At 38.0% G+C, this 24,849-nt stretch overlaps 1 protein-coding gene across 3 annotated transcripts in view; it reads right to left on the minus strand.

Annotated features, from left to right (window-relative positions):
* Positions 1-9,296: 9,296 nt before the first annotated feature.
* The window catches only part of LPGAT1 (lysophosphatidylglycerol acyltransferase 1), a 78,990-nt gene continuing 63,437 nt past the window's right edge, over positions 9,297-24,849 (minus strand). For all 3 annotated transcript variants that reach the window (XM_057727745.1, XM_057727744.1, XM_057727742.1), the window contains 2 exons: positions 12,069-12,175; positions 9,297-9,529 (listed from right to left, as the gene is read on the minus strand). In XM_057727745.1, the coding sequence (XP_057583728.1) occupies positions 9,378-9,529; positions 12,069-12,175 (259 nt within the window). In that variant the 3' untranslated portion in view covers positions 9,297-9,377. The remainder of the gene's footprint in view (positions 9,530-12,068; positions 12,176-24,849) is intronic.

Raw genomic sequence — 24,849 nt, forward strand, 5'->3', positions numbered from 1 at the left:
TGAGAGATGGACTGAAGAGCCTGTTGGCAGTCAGGCTGGAAAATCAAAGGCCCTTAGGGCCGGACTGGGCTTTGAAACATCACCTTTATATCACTTCACTCCAACTCTCAGCAAAGCTGGGCCTCAAACCCATGTCCGTTGACCCAGCTCTGCCTAAAGTTCCTCTGTACTTTACCATGCACCTCCATAAGCATAAACAACATTGGATTCCAACCTGCCCACTTCCTTCGGGTACCTAGATTTCCAAGAATTGTGTATGCTGCACTTATGACTGGAAGATAAAATGTCAGTTCTCAAGATAAAAACCTCAGAATCATCTGCAACTAGAAAGGAAAAGGTTTTCAAAATTAGTGCAGCTTCCTAAACCTTTAGGAAGCTGTCAGTGCAAGCTTTTATATTTATGATCATATAAATTATACACAGAGAACTGTGGGCTGGTGGATATCTTCCAACTACTGGAAATTATATTTCCCTCCCTTTTGATAATTAGTTGAAGGTCTTTACCACAAGTGACATCATGTCTCAGAAGCAAAAATAGGTCCCTATTAAGACTATGTAATGTCTTCTGTCTAGCAGGTCCTATTTCCTCTTTATGTCCTAGTCTCCTCACCTTTCTAATTGGTTCTCTTACCACAAAGCCTTTTCTTGCTGCTGTCTGGAGCCTTAGATAATTAGATATATAGTCTGGCTAGGTGAGGTTAGGAGCTTGGCTACGCTGATTGCATTTCAGCCTACCTGGGCCAAAGGACCCAGGGCTCTGGAAAATGAGATGGTAGGCATTATAGCCTATGCCACAGTGATACAATTCTTATGATCCGAACAGGTTATTTGGACCTCAGGCACAGCTAGGTGTGGGAATAATTTACACCCTCTGTTAAACCTCGTTGGGGTGGGATAAAACAGCCTCCCTTACTGAGCATTCAGTACAATGTGCTTCACATACATGATCTCATTTAACACTGAAAATACCTCTTTGAAAGTTTCCCATTTAACACACAAGCATAAGGTTGAGAGGACGAGAAACTTGTTCGAGCTCATGGGACGAGTCCTGGGTTCCGCTGCCCATCTGCAGGCTCCTACTTGGACAAGCCCTGGAACCCAGAGGCCATCATGATGAAGGGACATTTGGGCACCAGAGATAGTCGTGAATTTATTACCTGTTGCCAGTTTCATACCTGGAATTCAGAAAGAAAGGAACTATTATGAGATTGAAATCTCTATCCCCTTGGGTCTGAAACAATGGCATTCTCTTTACATTGTACCCTATAGGGCAAAAATAAAAATACATTTCACATCTATATCCCAAAGAAATCCAAAGACATGGATTTCTGACTTTTTTAGTGGCTAATTGTATCGCTGCAACAGCTGAGGGGAACACATATTAAAAAGTAATCTTCTAGGGTTTGGGAACTATTACGTTTACTTTAAAATTGGGGAAAAGGAAATTACAGAAGCTTGTAGGTCCATTACCCCTTTAACAAGCGTACCTAATCCTTTAGATTTAACTCTTATTTACTAAAAAACAGAAATCTAATTGAGGCAATCTGCTGTTTTGAGGAAAACATTTGAATGTTTTCAAAAGACCTGGTTCTAGTCCCCAGAATTCTATTAAGAAGCCATTTGATGCTACCAGCAATGGACCAAAATTGTACCAGAATGAAATCCACCATCTCAAAACAAGGTGATTTCTAAAGTTCCAGTAACTCTGAAATTCTAAGGGCCAATGAGTTATGCATTAATCAGTGTGAAAAATAATATAAAGATTACTCCCAAAAAAAACCTTCATTGTTTTTTTAATTTATTTTTCAGTGATGGGCATCCCTTTGCTTAATGTGACATAAATGAGTGATGGAGCAACAGAGCTAATCCTCTTAAAGTACTTGGAAACTCAAAAAATTTCCAACTATTGAAATTATGGGCAAATGTGTCGAAGTGAGAGAGCTCTTCTAGACCCATGTAGTGTTCTATGATTATTTAAATAGCTGTGGAGTTTTTTCACTGTGATAGCTGGTCTTCAAAGATGGCTCCCAAAGAGCCACGCCTCCCGGTATTCATACTCTCCTGCAGACCCTCCCATATTGCCCCCTGACTCACTTCAGCCAAAGTGACATTGTGCCAGTCCTGGGCCTAAGCCAAAAGAAGTCTTGGTTGCTGCTACTTTTATGCTTTTGGAGAGCCCCAAACTGCCATTGCTTTCACTGTTCCACACGAAACACAGAGTTAACAGGCCCAATACAGGCCCAGATGCCTTATTTCCAATGCCATCCTTTGTCCTTATTAAAATGTGTACATATCAGGGAAAGAGAAAGAGCCCTATTGTGGGCTCTAGATTCCTTGATTAAAAGAAGCTCCTTGTCACCCATATTTTGAATTGTCCCTTTGTTTGGCGTCCTGGAGATGCCTAACGGCTGAGATGCATATTTCTTCTGCCAAGAGGGCAACAGTATCTAAAATGGCGGCTGGGATTTGGAGGGGAGCCCTCAGATGTGGCAGTCTGAGGACAGTTCACATGCAAGTCCATTTCCTTAAGACCACCATGTCTGAATACTCCCTGGGGTCCTCATGGATCCGGGGTGTGTGTACCTGTTTGCAGACAACTGACTTTAGCATCTTCTTTGCCTTTTAACACTCCTGGTTTCCTCTTCCTAGTACTCCAACCTCTTCTAAATCCCCTCCCAACTCCTCTCACTCCTAGGTGTCTATTTTCTTTCCCTTTAACTGTCTATCAGCTGATTCTGATACAGTGTTAGGTGTTAGTTAACTGATAAGAACTGAAGACCTTTTCAGGGAGTTTTCCATCAAAAATGAAGCAAAGGAATGAAGATGCAGCATTTGATATTTTAGGGGAGGTCTCCTAGCCACGCGATTTCTCAGACATCACTAAGATAGCTGCTATAATCACAAGGATGGCCCAGTGTTCCCTCTTCAACAGTGAGAACTTTACCACCATCTCTAGAGTGACTCTCACACCTACAAGGCAGAAAGTATTCCAAGAAGAGGCAACAGAAACTTTCCAGGGGAAAACTCAGGAAGGAGCTTTGTGATATGTTCATGCTTTCTAGCAAAAACAAAAACAAAAAATTCCAATTTCTTCCTTTGTAAAATGGGTTTACTTACCTGAGTATTTTTCTGACTAGGAAAGGAGCCTATCTCATTTCCAGTGGTTAGCCAACCCTCCTCCCACAGTACATGGGTGTGTGTGTTTATATGTGATCTGGGTAACTGATACTTAGTTTATGCTTCTCAAGCCTCTAAGAGTTAAGAACAAGGTTATCCAAGTCCTGAGAGGTAAAAATTTATTGATTTATATCATATCAGCATGTTATGATATGGTCACACCTGCTCATACAGCTGACTTTTTCTTCTAGCCAAAAGAGGAAATTTTTTTCCTTTTAAAGATACATTTTTTTCAGCAGGAAGAAACATTTTCTAAAAACAAACATTTTCATATTAAGTGGAAATTAAAAGCAATGGCTTTGCTTTTTTCCCAACTCACGAAGAATAGGGCTGGTCAGCAATGGATCTCCAAGTGCTTCAGATTTGCTCTCAGGCCTCCGCCCTCAGTCTGTTCTTTGTCTTCCACAGAAACCACACTGGGGGAGAAATTACAGCCTTACCAAAACAGCAGCCTAAATTCAGATAGGAAGAGAAGAGGTAGACTGAACTGTAACGGACTTAATTTGGTAGATTGTGGAAGATATTTAAATACATTTAATTTTTTTCAGTGGGATCAAACATATTCTCCAAACAAATATCTAAACAATAAATGTTTTCAGTGCTCAAAACAAAATCTCAGAGATGCCTATTATCAGTTTACTTAGTTTTGAGAAATGAAAGCCAAGAACCAACTTTAGAAATATGCAAGCTTCCCATGCACTTCAGGAATGATTTGCCTCTGTTAAATTTTTCAAATCAAAAGCATGTTCTGTAGGACTGATATGAATGCTTTCCCACCCTTTGAAGCCCTTGCAAGGGTCAGTGATAAGAATTTCCTGACAGCAGTGAGTTTACTCAACACTAACAGTTAAATTTAAGAAAAAACACAGGGCAGTGGTGTGCGGGAGACAGCTCCTGCTGGCTCCCTACATCTGACTGTTAAATTTTAGAATTCTGCCAGCAGTTGCTAAACAGTTGTTATTAAAATTAAATTATATAAGCTTACAATGAGTGCTGAAGCTAAAAGTGGTTCACTTTAATGAGTATAATTTGTACAAGGGTAAGAAATAGTTTAACAGATCACATATCAGATCGAATGACAATAAATTTGAGAAACCAGTGGATTACGATGTAATTCCATTTTTTAAATCATGGCTGAATTGCAACCATAGATTGGCTACAAGAGTCCAGCAAAAATCAATTAAAGCGTCCTGGGAGAATCAACTGGCTATATGGAATTAACAATACAGTATATTTTATTATGATTTGTTAACTGTGTTATATGTTCTTGCTATCAGCAAAATTTTAACAAATGCATGTACACTTGTATACAGAATTTTTTGTCTAGAAGAGCAGACTATTCAACGTTTACCAGTACACCACTTGATGGGGAAAGTGGGTAAGGAGTGGGGGGAAGAGTTTGAAACCAAAGAAGGAAATACAATGTTTTTTCATTTGGTTTTTCAGTTTGCCCTCAGCATCCAACTGCCACGATACAGGTCCACAGGTGTTAATGCCTAAATATCTCCAGTAAAATACAAACACCCCATCCCCACTACTAAGAATTAAAAGCACTTTACTTGAAAAAAATCAACTTTATTTTTTTCTAGGTTAAAAAAAATAGAACCAGCTATTAATTTTTGTTGAGAAAATGTTTCTTTTGGTGTTCACATCTAAATTTCTGAAAAGGTGATCTGGTTACTAAAACAATCCTCAATGCATTCATAAACCAGATCCACATGTGACCAGCCCTTTACAAAATTTAATTACAGTTGCCGCAGCCTTCACATTCATTCTTATCATACATTACAACATGCAGATACACAAAGACAGATCAACAAGCTGAAGTAAACATTATGGCATCGGGAAAAGGAAAATCCACCTGTATAAAATAAATACAACTTTGTAATAACTGTAAAGAAAATGAAAGCATTTAATACAACAATGGCAATTCAATGTATAACTGTGTCATTACCCAGTCATGAAACGAGTTACTGTAAAATGCACAGGCTCCTTACATGTAAAGAATCTGTGCATCACAGTCATGTGTTCAACAGTTTTATACAATAAAAATAAAGCCATTCAAAATATGAGTGCATACCTTACAAGATGACACTTAAAAACTTTTTTTGCTCTTTTAACTGTTTTAAAAAAATATTAAGTGTAAAAATCCTCAAATGAAGATTTGCAGAAAAACCCTTATTTTATTTTCCATATGGCTACAGTCACCCTTCCCCAACAGTTCAGCACCCTCCTCTGATCCCCAGGGTCCAGTTCCTAATTGTTGGGTATCAATGCAAAAGGATTACAATAAAGCACCAACCAGTGACTGCTCCAGAGAACCCCTGGCCCCTTTGTGACTGAGAAATGTCCAATTTAGGTGGTTTTGGTCCCAAACAGATTAGTCTCTACTGTCTCATAAAATGAGCCAGTATACCTGCTGCCCAAGGTGGCTTTGAGTTTGCCTTTCATGTTAACAGATGTAAAATTCACAGCACTACATTGCAAAAACAAAATAAGAATGACCATTTTTATCCACCCTTTGTGGACCAGAGCTGACACACTTACAATGGTAACTCTGGAAGGAAGTCCTATGTAATGAAGGAAATAACTAACTTCCTATTCAGTAATGCAAATAAAATTTTCTTAAATATAAAAAGAATCCAATAAGACTATCTATGATTAACTTTCTACAATTATAACCAGGTCCCAATAGTTCAGAACAGTCTGTAGGGAAGTGATTGTCAAAAAACGTTACGAAGACAAATCCACGAGAAGTGAGCGACAAAGAATGAAGAGGCGTTCTTAACACGGATCCAAATGCTATTAACACTACAGTGATGTTCTGAGGTTTACACTTGGTGATTTAACATTTCATTTTCACAAAAAGGCTTGAGAAAAATTACAATACCGCCAACTCTTGATTATTCATGGATTCCTTTTCTAGCCCATGGATTATTTAGGATTTTGTGTTTCCTCTTCCTGAAGCTGTCTTTCCAAATCTTTTGACTACTCATTAATGGTCACAAATATATGGGCAATAGAAACTAATGAACTCAAATCATTTTTTTAAATTAATATGTATCTCTAGAAGAAAAAAAGCTTGATGATTACAAAAACTCAAACTCCTAAATACAATTAGATTTTTGGCTTACTATGACTTATTACTGAATTAACTACCCAGTAATCTCTAGTTCTTTTATTGTGGAAAATTAAGGGCTGGCTGTAATATAAAAAACGACTTTACAACATGACAAATCTGAACTCACAGCTAGCTTTAAAAAAAAACCCTACTATTTAGATTCTCAGCTTGTTTGCCCACCCAAAACATCATTTTCTATTCTGTAATTTTTCTTTACCTTCCACTGGCATATAGGTTTCTCCACAATATTTGCATATTTCAACACAAATGGTAGTTTCTGAAGTTAAGCATGAGCTGCTGGGGTGGTCCCTTCTGCAGTCACTGCACCTGCCTGTGGCCAAGCAGATGTGCCCCTCACTGCGACTCATTGAGATCAGGATCCAGCAGGGAGTTCTCAACCCTCTCTGCTGTGTGAATCTAGGCAGATCGGCTGAGAACAAGAAGTGCTGAGATTCTATAAACTACTGGCATAAAACTGGCACAGTTTTATTTTTTTTCCCCTTGACAACGTGTATATTCTCTAAACATCCTTTGATCTCACTTTGCAAAGAAAATACAAATTAGGACTTTTAATTTGGTTCTGTCCAGTGGTATATCGCTGCTTCCCTGATTGCCATATAAAAACACGGATTCTCTCTTTATATTCCCTAGTGCAAGCAGGAGAACTCCAGTTACTGATAAGGAAAGCACTATCAATGCTCTCAAGCAAAACATATTCTGCCAACAGAAGAGAGAGAAAATGTTGATAAAGAATCAAAGAGGGATGGGGCAGGTCAAATACACATCTATTTACAACTCACGGATCTATTTGCAAAAATTAACTCGCACATCTACTGGTATTTGTCACTCTAGAGACTGCTGAAATGACTGTGCTTGAGAAGTAAAGCATCTTACAGAACAGTCTGTTTAACATGTACAGTATATGACACAACATCATGTTCCTTTGGAGCACAGTGATGGCAAAAGTGGCCCTAAACTGCATTTCTGTATGCATGTATGCGTTTCTCTCTCTCTCTCTTTTTTTTGGACAGGAGAACTGGCCACGCTATCTGTGGCTTGCTTAGCGATGAGGAAAAGGTCTGTTGGCTAGGACTATGCATGCCGTACTCGGACTATGCATGCCGTACTCAACAGTGAGCAACTTCTCCCCCAGATGGCTGACTAATCTCTCAAATGAACAATTTCAATTCATCTTGTTTAGTAGTGCTTGCTGGGCCTCAAACAGAGGCATCTTTAAGCTTCTATCTGGCTTCCTATCATCATCCATAACTCTAAGTTGAGATTGGCTTCACCTACTCACTGTCACTGTAAAGCACATAACGAAATGCTTGGATTTCCAAAAAATTGCATCTTATGACAACCATTACCAAACCAAGTACATTAACACTGTCTTGTGCATTTCACCAGTAGTAGTCTAGTATTCAGTGAGGTATTTCAGGTAACGCATCATTCTCTTCCACATATGCACTGAATTCACCCTAAAGAAGAAGCTGCTGTGGGCTTTTATTTGGTGTTGCTTTGCCTTTCCCACCTAACTGGGAGAAAATTCCCATCTTTTCAGTTTTTTTTTGGTTTATTTACATATAGAAAACAACAGCCTTTACTTTCATTTTCTGGCCTACTTCTCAAAATTGTCATTTGTACGATTAGTGACAACAGGGGAACCTACAATGCTCACATCACAGGTAACTACCACTGACTCGCTAGGATCTAAATAGTCTTAATAGTCCCAAACCAAGAAACAGCCTCTCTCTCAACACTGGGAGTGCAGGTGATGGGCTGACGTTGTGCCAGCACTTTTGGAGAAGTGTTTGGTTCTACTGTGAGGTAAGTCACATGAGCACAGTGACAAATTAAAAAAAAAGTTTTTTAGAAATAGAAACTTGACTTTATCCTTTCTAAAAGCAATTGGAAGAGACTGGGAAGGCCTTTTGCTGGTCTCTCTCCTGGTTACGCCACTCTGACATGGCAGCTCCTTGATGACCTAAGGGCACACAGGTTCTGGGGGTACCGTGTGAGAACTTGTCACCATGTGAAGCCAGTGCCTGGCTCTAGCTCTTATTTTTCTAATAAACTAGTCTATGTCACCATAAATTCATCATGTAAATGTCTTACATTAATTTGTTTCAACCATCTCCATATGCCTTTGATGCTAATATGCAAAATGGAGGGGGAAAAAAAGGCTCTGAGCAGGACGGAAGCCTCAGTGTGGCTGGTGTCCAGGGCAGGCGGTGCTGGAGAGCATCAGCACACAGACGGACGTGCAGACAGGCAACCTCTCACGAATCCCACTCGCTGATTACGCTTACCTCTGTTTTAGGCTAAAGTACTAATCCTTTGCTATATATGCATCTGATAAAAGTGCATTCTGTAAAAGACAATTATCAATCTATGATATGCCTTCTATACAAAAAGATAAATCAAGTCTCCCCCCCTCACACAAGGGGAAGCACTAGTGTATGTAAACATGGCATTGGACTGAGCTGGTCTTTCTGAAGAACGCATCCTAGTACCGGAATATGTCCAGCGGACACAGCGTGCTTGACATCGAACCTCACGTGGCTGTGGAGGACCGGAGTGTTGCTGCAAACCACGGGGAAATAGCTCTTCAGAAGGTGTCAACCAGCTCCCCTCGAGGTTACACAGCAAGAGTTGGTGGAGATGAGGGCGCTCTACAGCACTGCCTGATAGACACTACTAGCTAAGAGGAACGGACACGTACAACTTTCTGAGCTTGAACTAGATTATCAGGTGTATCTGGAGGCAACGGAATTTCTCTCAAAGAGTCTTCTAGGATGATTTTATGATTTCCTCTTCTCCAAAAGTCATGTTTGCTTAAATGTGTGGTAGAGTGTATCTTTTTAAAACATGAAAAGTCCTTAAAACATATTAGCAGGTCATTATATTTCTGATCCTCATTTTAGTAGAGTTTTAAAATATCCCAAAGGGGGATAAATATTAATCCATCCATTGAATCTCCTTCTCTGTTTTTTTTATATTCTGATTTGCACATGTAAAATAATGCACGCTTATGAAAGTCCAAGCTCCTATGGTGACCTTGACAAGTCCAAGTCAATTCCTAAAACAGGCAATGGTAAAAATACTGAAAGATGTTGTACCACATGTAGCCTGACAAAAATGCAAAAGACTGGATGAGAAATAGCCACATATTGCTGAGGGTCATCTCCCTGGAAACAGCTTCCTTATGGCCATTGGGAGGTGGAAAAGCCCCTAAAAGACAAGATAGAAATATTAATTTATTTTACTGCGGTGGTAGATGTTCTAGAAGAAAAGTTGAACATTAGAGTTTTTTTTAAGCATCTTCTGTGACTTCTTGTTGCTCTTAAAGAGAGAGGTCGTTTGAAATACAATTTTCAAACCTCTAAGCCTTTTCCTGCTTCTGAGCCTTTGCCTTCATTCTCTGCCTGGAATGCTCCTCCTCCACTTTTGTGAACGGCAGGCTCATCACATTCTTCCAGTATCAGAAAAATACCCACCCGTCTCTTCTCCCCTTCCCTGCCAGTCACTCTTATCTCCATGTTTATTTCCTCCTTGGCACTTTCCACATCTGTATTGATTCCAATCTATCTTTCCTTTTTTCTAATGACTGGTTTACTCTCCGTCTCCTGCTGGAATATAAACTGCATGACAGCAGGCACTATGGCTGCCTTCTTTTCCACTATATCCCTATAGATTTCCACAATGACCAGAACACAGCATGTGTGACGCAATTAAATAATTTCCAGGGAATTCCCTGACACTCCAGTGGTTAGGACTCCACACCCTCGCTGCCGAGGGCCTGGGTTCCATCCCTGGTTGGGGAACTAAGGTCCTGTAGGCTGTGTGGTGAGGCACCCCCCACCCAAATTTCCAAAACAGCGTCACTTATACTACTTCTTCAATTTACAAATTAAGTGTTTTTGCCACAAAAGGGGTTGTAAATTACTGATATTATTTTCAAAAGGCAATATAGTTTATGCAATATGTCTTAATAATAAGAAAGAGAAACACAAAGTAAACAGATGTCTTTAAATTCTTTTCTGGAAAGGAAAGCTAGACCACTTTGGAGCAATATTACCTGAGGTCATCTTGAAAACACTCTTCAGCATTTGAAATAGTCTCTGTCCTTGCTGATAATCCCCTAGGGTAAGCTGATTCACGAGAGGATTTGCTTCTCACAAACAATTTACAGAGAACATTTTTAAGTTTCAAGGTCTGTTATACAAATATATTTAGGCCAAATATCATAAAGAGATTGAGACTGAAAAAGAAGAGAGATCTTGCTGGACGTTGAATCACTTGATGCCTTCTTATATATCCATCCTTTTTTTTTTTTTTTTTTTTTTTTTAGTTTATTTGGTTGTGCTGGGTCTTAGTTGTGGCAGGCAGCCTCCTTAGTTGTGGCATGCGAACTCTTAGTTGTGGCATGCATGTACGATCTACTTCCCTGACCAGGGATCGAACCCAGGCCCCCTGCATTGGGAGTCTGGAGTCTTAACCACTGCGCCACAAGGGAAGTCCCCCATCCTGTCTTATCTTGAAAGAAAATTCTAGGGTAAAACCAAGGAATGCACACAGCGGAGAGAGGCATCTTGTTCAACTGGTCTTACTAGGAATTCTAATGGCATACACAGTGTCCTACCCCTGTCACATTGATACGCACTACTCCAAAGCCCCAGGGCCGGACATTAAGATGAGGAAGGAATCCGACTGAGGACAAAGTGAAATAATCCAAAACACAAAGACAAAAAAGCCTTAAAGGTAATTAACAGTATCACTTTGCTTATTAGTATTAGACCTTTGATAGTCTGATTTAATATCCACTTTAATTCTGTACCAAAAAAGTCTAGATGGGAAGAAAATTGAGCCTCTATTAATCTAAAACCCCATGGCTATCCTCAGACCTGGGACAACTTTCTCTTCATCTTTTTATTCCTACTGCAGGCTCTAGAAAATAGGCCTACAGCACAGCTATCTGTGAAAGCACTTCGGTATGCCCGGAGTTCTACCATGTTATTTCCTTCTTTCCTAACTTCCGTTTTTCCTCCCTGTCTTCCCTCCTCCTATGGCTTTTTCACTGAATTGTAGTTGTCATAGAACACATAGAGAATATTGAGTATAGAAAAGGGATCTTAGGGTAAATGGACTTTTTTCTCCCAAGGAGAAAAATGCAATAAGGCTATATCCATGAACACTTAAAATGTAAACTTTATCCCTCCAAGTAAAGAAAAGAATAAGCATGTGAAAATGTAGTTATTTATTATTTTTGGCCTCACGGCATGTGGGATCTTAGTTTCCAGACCAGGGATCAAAACCTGTGCCCCCAGCAGTGGAAGCGCAGATTCTTAACCACTGGACCGCCAGAAAAGTCCCTGAAAATGCAGTTAAAGATGATCTGAAATGACTGCACGAGGATGGTACCAGTCAATCAAGTACAATGCCAACAAGTGAATGATATTTGCTATTTCATAAAACAGACCACGTGATTGTAAGTGTATGTCAGCTGTTTCCCACAGACTGTGTACTCTCTTGAACTAGATCCATGTCTACAATGTTTTACTCAGCATTTGATCTTTCCGCACTGGCTGATGAAGGAAGAGCCTGAATACATTTCACATAAATTTGTCTTTATAAAAATTCTAAGCTGAAATTCTTAAATACAGAAATACTTTGATTCCTTTAGGGTATCTGAAGAATCGAAAAATGGTTATCTCCCCTAAAATACATCTTTAAAGCTATCAGTAACATCAGGAAATAGGACTCTGTGTACCTGTCTCATAAAAATGCGATAAGAGGTCCTCTTTTTCAATAAAACGCTGATAGAGCCAGTCAGCAAGGTCATCAGTCTCCAGGGGTACATCTTTAATTGGAAAGATCCTATCAAGAGTCAGAAAAAAAGCAAACACTACTTTAATTCAGAAGTCAAAATCATTCAGAACCACAACTTAGCTTTAGATTACCCTCTATCTATGAGTAATTATTGAGAAATAACCTGTCTCCCATGTTTGTAGGTTTAAGTCGGCACAGTTTTTGGAACAGGTGAAGTTTTAAAATGCAGCTTCTCTAGAACACATTTAGAATACTCAAACCCAAGGCCTAACAATGCATCTTAGCAAAGTTCCTTTGGGAGGAATGTCTATGAATCAGACAGAATCTGCCTAAATTGGTTCCTTTTTGCTAATTATATCAGAGATATTGGTTTCAGGAGCAGAGCCGACTCCTACTGACTGGGTGTAGTTGTGGGAACGTGATTCTGAAGAATCTGTATCCATGTCCTCACTTGACAGGAAATGCACTGGGATGATCAGTGATATATATCCATTGCAAGTGAGAACAGAACAGGGGCAGCATGAGTAAGTACTAGAAGTTGCTTTGAAAAAGCCTCTCTTTTCTTTTTTGTTTTCCAATTTTGAGGGGGAGGTGGTGGTTTTTTTTGTTTGTTTGTTTTCCCTCTTCATCAAAGGTATAAAGGTACAGTTTTAAAAGTCTGCAAAAAGTTTGTTTGTATGTAAAATGTAATCCCCTCCCTCTGCCCTTTGTCTCTCCCTCTCCCGAGGAATCGATTTTTACCTCTTGGTATTTATCGCCATATTTCTTCTTCAGTTTTAGGGCTTATCTACTGACTATCGAAGATGAGGACAAAGCTCCTTCCTCCTCTGTTTCCACCATTCGTGCACATCCTCCCTCTCTTCCCAATGCACTTGCACGGTCATTTTAATTACCACAATATTTGACATTTACACTATTATAATCATGTAAATATATTCAAAGGTAAGCGGTGTAGTAAACCATGGCTACTTTTCCTTTCCTCCCCAATTTTTGTTCTCCTTGGATTGAGCAACTGCACTGTTTTCCATGTATACATAACTGATTCAACCACAAACTCTGGACCAATTGCATAAAATCAATTCTCTAGAGCAGGTCTGCAAACTTTCCTTTACAGGGCCAAATAGAAAATATTTAGACGTTGCAGGCTATTAAGATTTCTGTCGCAAAAAAAAAAAAAAAAAAAAAAAAAAAGATTTCTGTCGCAACTACTTTACTCTGCTTTGCAATGTGAAGGCACCCACAGACAAGGTATAAATAAATTAGCATAGTTGTGTTCAAATAAAATTTTATTTTAAAATCTGGCCCTCAGAATGGGAGAAAACATTTGCAAACGAATCAACAGACAAAGGATTAATCTCCAAAATATATAAACAGTTCATCCAGCTCAATATCAAAAAAAACAAACAACCCAATCAAAAAATGAGCATAAGACCTAAATAGGCATTTCCCCAGGCACATGAAAAGATGCTCAACATCACTAATTATTAGAGAAATGTAAATCAAAACTACAATGAGGTATCACCTCACACCGGTTAGAATGGGCATCATCAGAAAATCTACAAACAGTAAGTGCTGGAGAGGGTGTAGAGAAAAGGGAACGTTCTTGCACTGCTGGTGGGAATGTAAATTGATACAGTCACTATGGAGAATAGTATGGAGGTTCCTTGCAAAACTAAAAATAGAACTACCATATGACCGAGCAATCCCACTGCTGGGCATACACCCAGAGAACACCATAATTCAAAAAGACACATGCACTCCCATGTTCATTGCAGCACTATTTACAATAGCCAGGACATGGAAGCAACCTAAATGTCCATCAAAAGATGAATGGATAAAAAAGATGTGGTACATATATACAATGGAATATTACTCAGCTGTAAAAAGCAATGAAACTGGGACATTTGTAGAGACATGGATGGACCTAGAGACTGTCATACAGAGTGAAGTGAGTCAGAAAGAGAAAAACAAATATTGTATATTAACACATATATGTGGACTATAGAAAAATGGTACAAATCAACCAGTTTGCAAGGCAGAAATAGAGACACAGATGTAGAGAACAAACATATGGACACCAAGTGGGGAAAGTGGGGAGGGTTGCGGGGGAATGAATTGGGAGATTGGGATACCAAATTGTACACTCTAAATACATGCAGTTTATTGTATGTTAACTGTATCTCAATAAAAATTCTTAAAAAATAAAAAAAAACAAACACCAGGCAGTGGGCCAGATTGACCTGTGGTCTAGATCTCCTCCCAGGGTATGCACATGCATCAGAAATCCTTTCAATTTCACTTTCCTGAGGAAATTCAGCCAGATTTTGGATTTGCTGTCTGTGGTTTTCATCCTGCAAAGGCCATTCACTATCATCCTGGTGATTCCCTGTACTGCTAAAGTGGATTTAATGTTTCCTACAGCTCATGTCTTTCTCTTTCTGTATTTGTTCCACATTTTGATGGAGTACGTTCTCCAGCAGTTTCCTAAGAAAAGGTGCTTGAAATCTTGCATTCCTGCCAATGTCTCTTTGGTATCCTCATACCTGGTTGATAATCTGACTAGATATAGGATTCAGGATTGGAATTCATTTTCTTCCATCTCTGTCTTTTTGTCCTCCTTTTGGAGAGATTTCTTATTTAATTTCAAACTTTTTACTGAGTTTTACTTTTTTTAAAAATCATACTTTTAGTTTCTAAGAGCTGAGTGTTCCTTTTTCTATAGAATGCTATTATTGGGGCAATATCTTACCTCTACAAGAATCTTTTTCGTAATGGGAATTTTAAAACATTCACAAAAGTAGAGAAAAGGGTTAATGAACTCCCATGTACTATTAGGAATTTTGGAAGCTGTACCTTCCCTGTACAGTCTCTGTTCCTCCAAGTGACCGTCTTATGTTTGCTTCAGTCTCCATCTTTCACAGTACAAGTCAATTAGACTCCCAGTTATCCGGGGATTCGTTGTTGCTCACTCACACATTTACAGATGTGGGACTAAACAGCTAATTGAAAGTTCTCTGCCTGCGAGTGGAGTTTGTTCACCGTGATCTTCCCTGAGGATTATCTGGCTGGGCCACTTAAGTTGGTCTTTCCTCTTGAACTCACCGTTTCCTCACAGAAAGATCCTCGGATTTTCTGCCTAGAGAGGAAAGGTCTTGTTGCTAGCTTTCTGGCGGCAGAGTGAGATGCCAGAGCTGGGAGTCTCAACACTCAGCACACTGACATCACCTAAGCATGTTATGTTCATTACGGGACTCCTGCCTCAACTGCGCCTGGTGTTCCTGAGTCCAGAGAGCCTCTGTTTCCCTCTGCAGCGCAAACCTCCAGTATTTCCAAGGTAGGGAAAGAATAATCACCCAGGAATGGAATGTAGGGTAGGGGTTCTGGGGATCTGAGTTCTCCTTAAACAGATTTCAACTAGTCTTCCCAAGTTTAGCAATTTCCCACCTCATTTCCAGAAGTACTGATGCTGCCAGTTTTTCAGGCTTTTGGCTTTTCAAAAGAGGTAGCAGATTCAACTCATGTCTACGTTCATGCTCTTCCAAAACCCCAGGAAAATAACACTAAAGAAAAGGTTTTTCTAAGGTGTAAACGCACAAGGATGGGGCATACGGCAGGAAGGACGACAGCAACAAAACGTGGGATGTTAGAAAACAGAGCAATGACTAAGGTAACAGAATCCTCAAACAGCTTTACACACGTTAGTGTGCAGGTGTGTGTGTGTCTTTCTGTACTACAGAGGCAATAATGAAGCCAACTTCAAGCCAGCCATAGAAAAGTCAAAGGATAAACAGTTCTTATTGAGTATTAAAAAGATGAATTCCTGACAGAGTTCTTCAATATCAATCAATACTGATACAATCAGAGGAGTAGCGACAAAGAGATAAAATTTCAGATGAGGAAGAGTCCCTGGGCTATTTAAACAGGTTTATTTTTCCATCTCTTCAAAGGATAACTTCTATCCTTTGAATTACAAGAAATCCTCAAATTAGAAATAATGGTCCAAGAATTTTATTATGGTCTCTTTCTGCTCTATTTAAACTAAGAATACGAGCTCCTATGGGGGAAAGTTACCAAGGATACACAAGATCCTAAGCGTGCTTGGAAAGACTACTTCACCTGCAGTGTACATGAAATCCTGCAGAGTTTAGCCATTAGGCAAACATATTTCTACGGAAAAATGTTCTCAGTGTTCACCATATAATGCTAATAAGCTCACATCTTCTTACCCTGCTATATCTTTGCTCCTCAGCTGCAAAAGGCCGAACTCCCTGTCTCAAGCCACTATCTCCACTTAAAGTGAGTTTTTAAAAGGGAGATGATTAAAAACAGAAGTCAGTTTTGTGAAGTTGTTTTCCCTCTTGCCCTCCCCTAAGAGAAGTCTTTTCAGCTACCTGGTTGCATGAAACACTCCTGTATATGTAAGGACTGAATGTCTCTGATAGAGACCAATTTTATAACCTTAATTTGCAGGTAGGAAGATGAATTAATGCAAACGATGACAATTTTGTTTTTACTTTTTCTATATTTACACTTTCGATTTCTTTTTCTCATCACATTGCCTAAGACCCCTAGTACAATGTTGAATAGAAGTGGGGGTAACGAGCACCCTGTCTTTCATTTTGGATCTTTCAGGGGAAACACTCAGTAGTTTACCACTAAGTATATTTGCTGTAGATTTCTTTGGTAGATACCATTAATCAGATTAAAGAGATTCTCTTCTATTCCCAATTCGCTAAAGGTTTTCTTTTTATCATGAATAAGAGCTGCATTTTATCAATTTTTTTCTACCTACTCAAATGCTTATATAATTTCTCTCTTTATTCTGTTAATGTGATTAATGAAGGAGACTGACTTTGAATATTAAACCAAACTTTCATTCCTGGAATATATGGTCTCAGTACATAATATGATGCATTTTAAATATTTTGCTGGGTTATTCCTTTTTTTTTTTTAATAAATTTATTTATTTATTTATTGGCTGTGTTGGGTCTTCATTACTGCCCACGGGCTTTCTCTAGTTGTGGCGAGCAGCAGGCTACTCTTCATTGCGGTGCGTGGGCTTCTCATTGTGATGGCTTCTCTTGTTGTGGAGCACAGCCTCTAGGCATGAGGACTTCAGTAGCTGTGGCACACAGGCTCAGTAGTTGTGGCACACGGGCTTAGCTGCTCTGCAGCATGTGGGATCTTCCCAGACCAGGGATCGAAACCGTGTGCCCTGCATTGGCAGGCGGATTCTCAACCACTGCGCCACCTGGAAAGTCCTGGGTTACTCTTATATCTATAATCATGTAAGAGATTTGCCCATAAATTTTCCTTTCTTATAATATCCCTGGTTCAGGTTTTGGTATCCAAGTTATTCTGGTCTCATAAAACAAGCTAGGAAGTATCCCCTCTTTTTTATGCTCTGGAATAATTGCACTTAATGTCCTTTCTTTTTTCTTTTTAATGACTATAGGATCTGAGGTAATGTCCCCCTTTTCATTCCTGATAGCAGTAACATGGACTTTTTTTTTCTTGATCAGTCTTGCCAGGAGTTGATCAAATCTATAGTGTTTTCAAAAAAACCAAATATTTTTGGTGTTGTTATTCTTTCTATTGTAAGTTTTCTATTTCAATAAGTTTTCCTCTATTATCCTGTCTTCTACTATCTTTGGATTGCATTTGCTTTTCTTTTTCTAACTTCTTGAGATAGATATTTAGATCACTGATTTTTAATTTTTTTCTTTTCTAATAGAAGCTATAAATTTTCCTCTAAACACAGATTAAGGTGTATCCTGTACATTCTTAAATATCATATTTTCATTATCATTCTGTTAAAAAATATTTTCTAATTTCATTGCAATCTCAATACCTGGTAAACATCGAATTCCTCTTATTCCCTTCTGATGGACAGTGTCTCATCTTTTGTTATTACAAACAATGTTACAATGAATAACATTTTGCAAATGTCCATTCATATGTGTATATCTATAGGATAAAATTCCAGAAGTGAAATTGCTAAGTCAAAGGTTAAATGCATTAGCAATTTTGAAAGATGTTGCTACATTGTCTTCATAAAGATTATACCAATTTACAGCCCCAGTAGCAATTTATGAGAATGCCTCTCACAGACACATTTTTAAACTGGAGAATAAGAAAATCAGAAGACTCTGATTTAGGTATAGAAGATGGCTAGCGGTGTTTCATAATTGCGATATGCCAATCTGGGGACACATTCTTGGGAATCCATCTATGAGCTCTCCTTAAGAACACAGATATCTTATGTTTTCATTTTAATATTAACCTCAATAAAAAATATTCTGAATCATATAGATAAACATGTAAGTACTGTCATGTGATTTCAGTGCCTATGTTTATAGCCATTTTGGCACAATGCAGTACTACTTCAAAAGTAAAAGGCCAGAGAAGTTAACGGGAGCATACTTAAGAGCAAAATCTATTCTTTCATCTCTTAAAAGTCACCTCCCCCTGTGACATTCAATATCCATTAAAATAAAATGAGAGGACTTCTGCTTCTTGTAATTGTAGAGTAGTTCACAGGTAACAGTTATAAATTCTGGACAAAATGCAAAAAGTAATTAGTGGAAGGCACTGGAGAGTGACTAAAGGCAGGCAGATATTGGAGGAGAGTCGGGAATGGCACAGGGCGGGTTTTTCATTTTTTACAGCTTGTTACTTGAGAATAGTTCCCAGTTAGTGCCGTGCGGGAAATTAAAACTTATATAAGAACATGTCGTCTTACTGGTTGAAGAATCAGAAGACAGAGATTAGGGAGACCGTAGAAGCTGGAAAGTGAGGAATCCCAGAAAGAGGTAAGGACTGAGTGGGAGCCACGACTTTGAGTATAATCCCCACTCAAATCTCTGGGTGACCCCTGAACCGTGTATGTATGGGGCAGACGCCAGCAGAATAAAGCCAGCGCAGCTCCAGGCACAAGGGAGATGCCCAGAGCTATGCAGGAAATTTAACTATTCAGGAAATTTAATCATTTGTTTCTTTTTGTTTCTTCCAAATTAAATGTCCTTAATTTTTGGATTTTAGGAAAGTCAGCTATTAATCCTGATACTAGAGGAATGTTTTGGTTCTTTGTTTCTTCCATGGAAGTATTCTTTTTTTTTTTTAATTGAAGTATAGTTGATTCAGGGAATGTTTCAAAATTAAAAGTTAAAAATTTAAATTTAAAAATCAAATTTTATTTTCTAAATGAATGGTATTACAAATTACTGAATTTTTACTTTTAGATAATTTAATACTGTCTTAGCACAGTTTTGTAATATAAGTAGTGCTCTTTAAACTATTCACCTCTACCACACTAAGTATAGTCGAATGGTTTGGGGAATTATTTGCATCACTTCTTAACCTCTAAAAGTATACTATTTCTGTAAATATAAAAGCAGGTCTAATCAACCTAAGGATAAGCTGGCAAGAGCCATAGAGATAAAGAATATCTTGAAATAGTATTTAAAACATCTTTATAAGGAGAAAAGTGACATTAAAAATAAGGCTGAATTAAATAGAGGAAGTTTGGGTTTACCAATTGTACTCTTTAAAGAATGTGATGACGTTGGTGAAGTATCTATTACTTTAAATGGGGTGAGTGTGGGAGTGGGGCTGTGTTTTAACAGAAAACCTATCCTACCATCTGCCTAGAATAGCTTGGACATTCTCCTGTCTTAGGAGGCAGCCAGGAGGGCAGACCACATGCTCCCTCAAGAGCACTTTACCTCTATTACTCTGATTGTTTGGTCACCATGGGATTAAAATATTAAAATGACTAATCTTCTAATATGGCAGAGTGTCAAATGCACTGGAAGCAGTCCTCTCGGAATCAAATAAAAGGAGTTCTTTATTTATGTAAATAAATAAATAACAGAAATAAATCTTTCCAATACCAATAGTTATCCAAATGCGAAACGAGCTCCTAATTTTCAAGAAACAAAAATTCTTATTAACAGTTATCCAAAATGTGCTCCTACATATAGAGTATTCCACCAAAATCCAGAGGATCCAATTTAAGAGCACTGGATAAACTATACTTTCAAAAAATATATATATAAAATAATGCTTAGCAGCTGACACCTCTATACATTCTCATCAGAACATCTGAATTTTCATGCCACAAAGACTCCAAAATGTGAGCTAACAAACAACATGGCTAAATCCTCAATTCAATTATGCCAACTGCATGTTAGGAGCTAAAAAAGAAGATAAACTGTTGGTGCTTTCTAAAACCTAATAATCTAGCAGAGGGATAAGAAAAGCAAATAATCTAAAACCAGAATGTGGTAAATGTTATATAAGGAGTTTAAAGAGTTTCTGTGTAAGTTTAAATGAGGGGCTGTGCATGTCTACTTATGATATAGGATACATGGAAAAGGCATCACCCGAGTTTGCCTAAAAGAATAAGCAGGACTAAAAAACTTAATATAAAATTTTGACAGAGTAACAATATACATGTCATTTTCAAGAGTCAGAGTACTACAAGGTTCCCAATGAAAAATAATAGACCTACTTTTCCCCTCCTCTGATACTTGTTTCCCAGATACAACCCCTTTCAACTTTCTTTTGCTGTTCACCTCCACATTGCTTATAAACATGCTAGATTATTAATTTAAAATGTACTGACTTCCTACTATGGAGGATAATGATTTGGTTTTCTTCTCCCTTTGTCCTCTGCTCCTGTGGCTTCCTCCTCCTCCTCCTCCTCTTCTACAGTTAATAATTCCTCCTCAGTGCCAACTCTGTCCTTTGTAACTATGCTTAGTTTGTGTTCTATTTATTTTCTTGTGTGTCTGTTTCCTCTATCAGACTGTGCTGTACTCATCTTTGCATACCCAATGTGTAAATCAGTGCCTGCTCCTTTGTGGGAACTCAAGTTTGCTGAATTGGATTAAATTCAAAGTAATCTGCCAGCGTAAAACTTGATGAGGTGCCATCTGCAGACAGCCACAATACCACAGGCACAGTTAACTGACACCACCAGGGCTAGTATGACAAGAATAACTCAGAAATGCGGAAACGACTTGCCACCAAAAATAGATTTATGGACAAGAACAGATCCTGTCAAATTTAACATATCAGGATATCTCCCAGCATTCAATTCCCAGAAGTTTTGCTTTGAGCCACTGTCCTTAGGAAAGCTGCTCAGGCCTCATCCTCAATATACTGAAACGTAATATTTATAGCTTCCTCCTGGATCCACTAGAAAGGTTTAAAAAAAAAAAAACCCACTCAGCTATCTGAAAAAAGAATTCAGCAACTCAGATATAAACTTTTATCCACTTTAACAGAGGAATAAACCAAGGCTCTAAGGTAGCAAACCTAAGGTCTATAGGAGAGAATTTTGAGTGACTTTAAGGTTTGTGTGGAAAGGGAGACAGCAAATAGCACCTAGACCTGGGCTTCCCTTCATGGTCGGGGACAACTGAGACCAGTTCCCCTTCCCCTTGAGCCCTGCTCCTTGTAACAGTCAAAGCTATAGCAAACCAATATGCCACTTGAGGGCATAAACAATGAGATGGGTTGTTTATACCTCATTTATTTATTATATCTTCATTTGTATTATATCCTTTGAGACACAAATGCTGAATGAACTGAACCATCCAGTAAGCAAAACCTGACTGGTATGTTTGCCTAAAAGAATCACTATTATGTCTTCCATGAGTCTAATGACTCTTAAGAATTTTTCTTAAGACTTTTTTTTGGAGTAGTTTAAGGTTCACAACAAAATTGAGGGGACGGTACAGAGATTTCTCCATATTTCCCTAATGATATTTCAGAGATTTCTCCATATCTCCCTTTAAAATTTTTTTTTATTTTGAAATAATTTCAGACTCAAAGAAAAGTTACAAAAATAGTGCAAAGAATTCATTTATATGCTTCACCCAGATTCCCCAAATATCATTATTCCCATATTTACTTTATCATTCCTTTTCTCCATATACATATTTTCTGATATATGTATATATATAGGATCTTTCTTCAATTTTTGAGAGTAAATTACAGATGGTGTGCCCCCTAAGTACTTCCATGAGCATTTTCTAAATACAAAACAGTCTCTTATATAACCATGCTGCAATGATCAAAATCAGGAAATTAACACTGATACTATAATCTACAATCTACAGATTTCATTCAGATTTTGCAGTCTCACTAATGTCTAAAACAAGCAAACAAAAAAAGGATAGAAAAAAACCACAGAAACAAAGGAATAAAGAAACAAGAAAAGAAACAAAGGGGAAAAAAGGTCCCCTGCTTTAGGAAGAGGAGAATAGCAGGGAAATAAGATAGGGTGAAGTATCAATATCAATAAAGGGAATAGGCAAATACACTCCAGGTCAGAAGTGGTGAAATCTGAGCTAGGCTATGGCATTTAGATTAGAAGAGGGAATAGACACAAACGCTGCAGAGGTACCTTTCATAGGAACTGGCAGCTGAATTTGAGAGCGAGGATACAATTTTAAAGTGGAAGAGTCAGAGAACTCCAAAATTTTCATTTTTGGTGACGGCAGAATGCTGTTAACATAAACCCCAACTGGAAATCCAGGAGCAACAAGTTTGTGTGAAGGAAGATGAGTTCAGTTCTAGACACAGTAGGTTGGAAGAAGCGACAGGGTATCCAGGGGGAGGAAAGGAAGTTAAGTGAGGATCTGGAACTTGGGAGAAAGACAGAGCTAGAGGTACACCTACAGAGGATCCATTTCTACATACTCTCCTATTATGAACTCAACCTGCACAGGAAAAAGAAAGAGGACTGAAAACAGGAACACAGAGAAGGTCTATATTTAATCTGTGTGTGTGTGTGTGTGTGTGTGTGTGTGTATTCCCGTATTAAATGGAAGGTTAGACAAAAAGACCTAGCTAGGCTTTCTACTTCTCAGATTCAATTCAATGACTTTAAGTAACTAAAATATAAATAAGGATCAGAGAGTTACGCTTAATCATTATTCAATTAAAAATTAAACTCTAAGAATGTTTTAAAATTTGGAGGACATAATATTTCCAACAAAACTTAATTAGAAAACAAAAGCATTTTTTTGAATACTGATGGCAGTCGCACTTGACTCTAGAGAAACCTGAAAATGAAAAAGACATGGTGAGCCCCTGGAGGGCCAAGAAAGTGGGAATAGAGTACTTCATTCCTAAAGCTTATGCTGTCCAGATTCATATACTGAAAATAACCTAGCAAATTAGATTTTAGGTTATGTCTTGGTTCTATGTTAACAGTAAAAAGTTTCTTTCATGTATATATATAACTTCTTATAAACACTTGAGAAGAAATTTAAGCATATCTTCTAACTAGAGGATGGAGATTTTATCTTATTTGAAATGATGATTCATCTCTTTCACAGCCTCAGCTTCATTATAGAAACACAGAATTCAATACATAATACAGTCAAACCTCAATTAAGACCACTTATTTAATGTTGTCAGCATCCTGAATGGTGCCAAATTAAAACGTTTTGTTTTCTTAAAGAAAAGGGATAAAATCTGCTGGGGCAGAAAAAAAGAACTTGAGGGTGGTGAACTTCAATAAAAACAGCCAAGCAGAACTAGAAACTTGAAGATTAAATTTAATATGTAAATTTCCATTTTCCAACCGGAAGCTTTGAATAGTGACTTAGGACTAAAACATCCAGCCTTTTCCAGGGAAAAGCTAGGGCACAGAGGCAAAGCAACAGAAAAAGAGATGACAGGAAAAGCAGTCAGGAAGAAGAGAATCATTAGATAGCAGAAGAAGAGGTGAAATGAGCGACAGTTATAAGTAGCGATAGAGAAAAGCCCCATAAGAAAAACTGAAGACAGGACAATGTTTCCTTCTGCGAGGGAAAAAAGCCACTTTTAGTTGGAGAGGCAATCCTATGACCTCACCCCAAGATGAGTAATTTGGGGGCTGGGGCTGAGGGTGGTAAACCTCTAAACCTGAATCATTAGTACCTGGTGTATACCACTTAGGTGTGTACCACTTAGGTGTGCACCACTTTAGTGTTACAGTTACTGGGAAAATGTGACGTGGTTGAATAATTGATTTTTACAATGTTAATTATATTCTACCTTATTCTAGATTTTATACTAAAAATTATTATAGAAATTTAAGCCTCTTAAAGTCACTTTTTTTTCTCTAAAAGTCACTTTTAAATTATGGTTAAAACACTAGAAAATGAAAATCTAGACTATCTATATAATTTGAGCATTTCAATACCTTGATTTAAAGGGGTAAAACCTATTTAGTGTCTATTAAATAGCATGCATTTTAAATGTGAACTTATTAAATTCTTATAAGTACCCAATGAAAATGCTTTTGTTGCAGTTACTCAAATGATTATTAAACCAAAATTCTAAATTCTGTGGGCAATTTTTTTTCAATTAATTTTTTAAATTGAAGAATCAATACATTCACATTGTTTATAAAAAAGACCTAAAATAGTACAAAGAGAAGTAAGATTCCCTCCCCAGAGGCATTCACTGTCAACAGTCAAATACCAACCATTCAGCAGTCACTGTGCTGCCTTTTTTGGGGGGTGAGGGGGAAAGAGGAGAGGCAGCAGCTACTTTTTGGACTTTTGCCTAAGTGCTGCATGCTAAATATACAATTAAATTATAATTAAGGCTTTATTATACTGGTTTTTAAGATGCCTCCCAGTTTCAGAGATGTTAATATGTGAAAAAATATGTATCTTAATGAATGAAATATGGTATATGATGTCTCACTTATTGTGTTT

The sequence above is a fragment of the Hippopotamus amphibius genome, chromosome 3, assembly GCF_030028045.1.
Source record: "Hippopotamus amphibius kiboko isolate mHipAmp2 chromosome 3, mHipAmp2.hap2, whole genome shotgun sequence".
Taxonomy (NCBI): Eukaryota; Metazoa; Chordata; class Mammalia; order Artiodactyla; family Hippopotamidae; genus Hippopotamus; species Hippopotamus amphibius.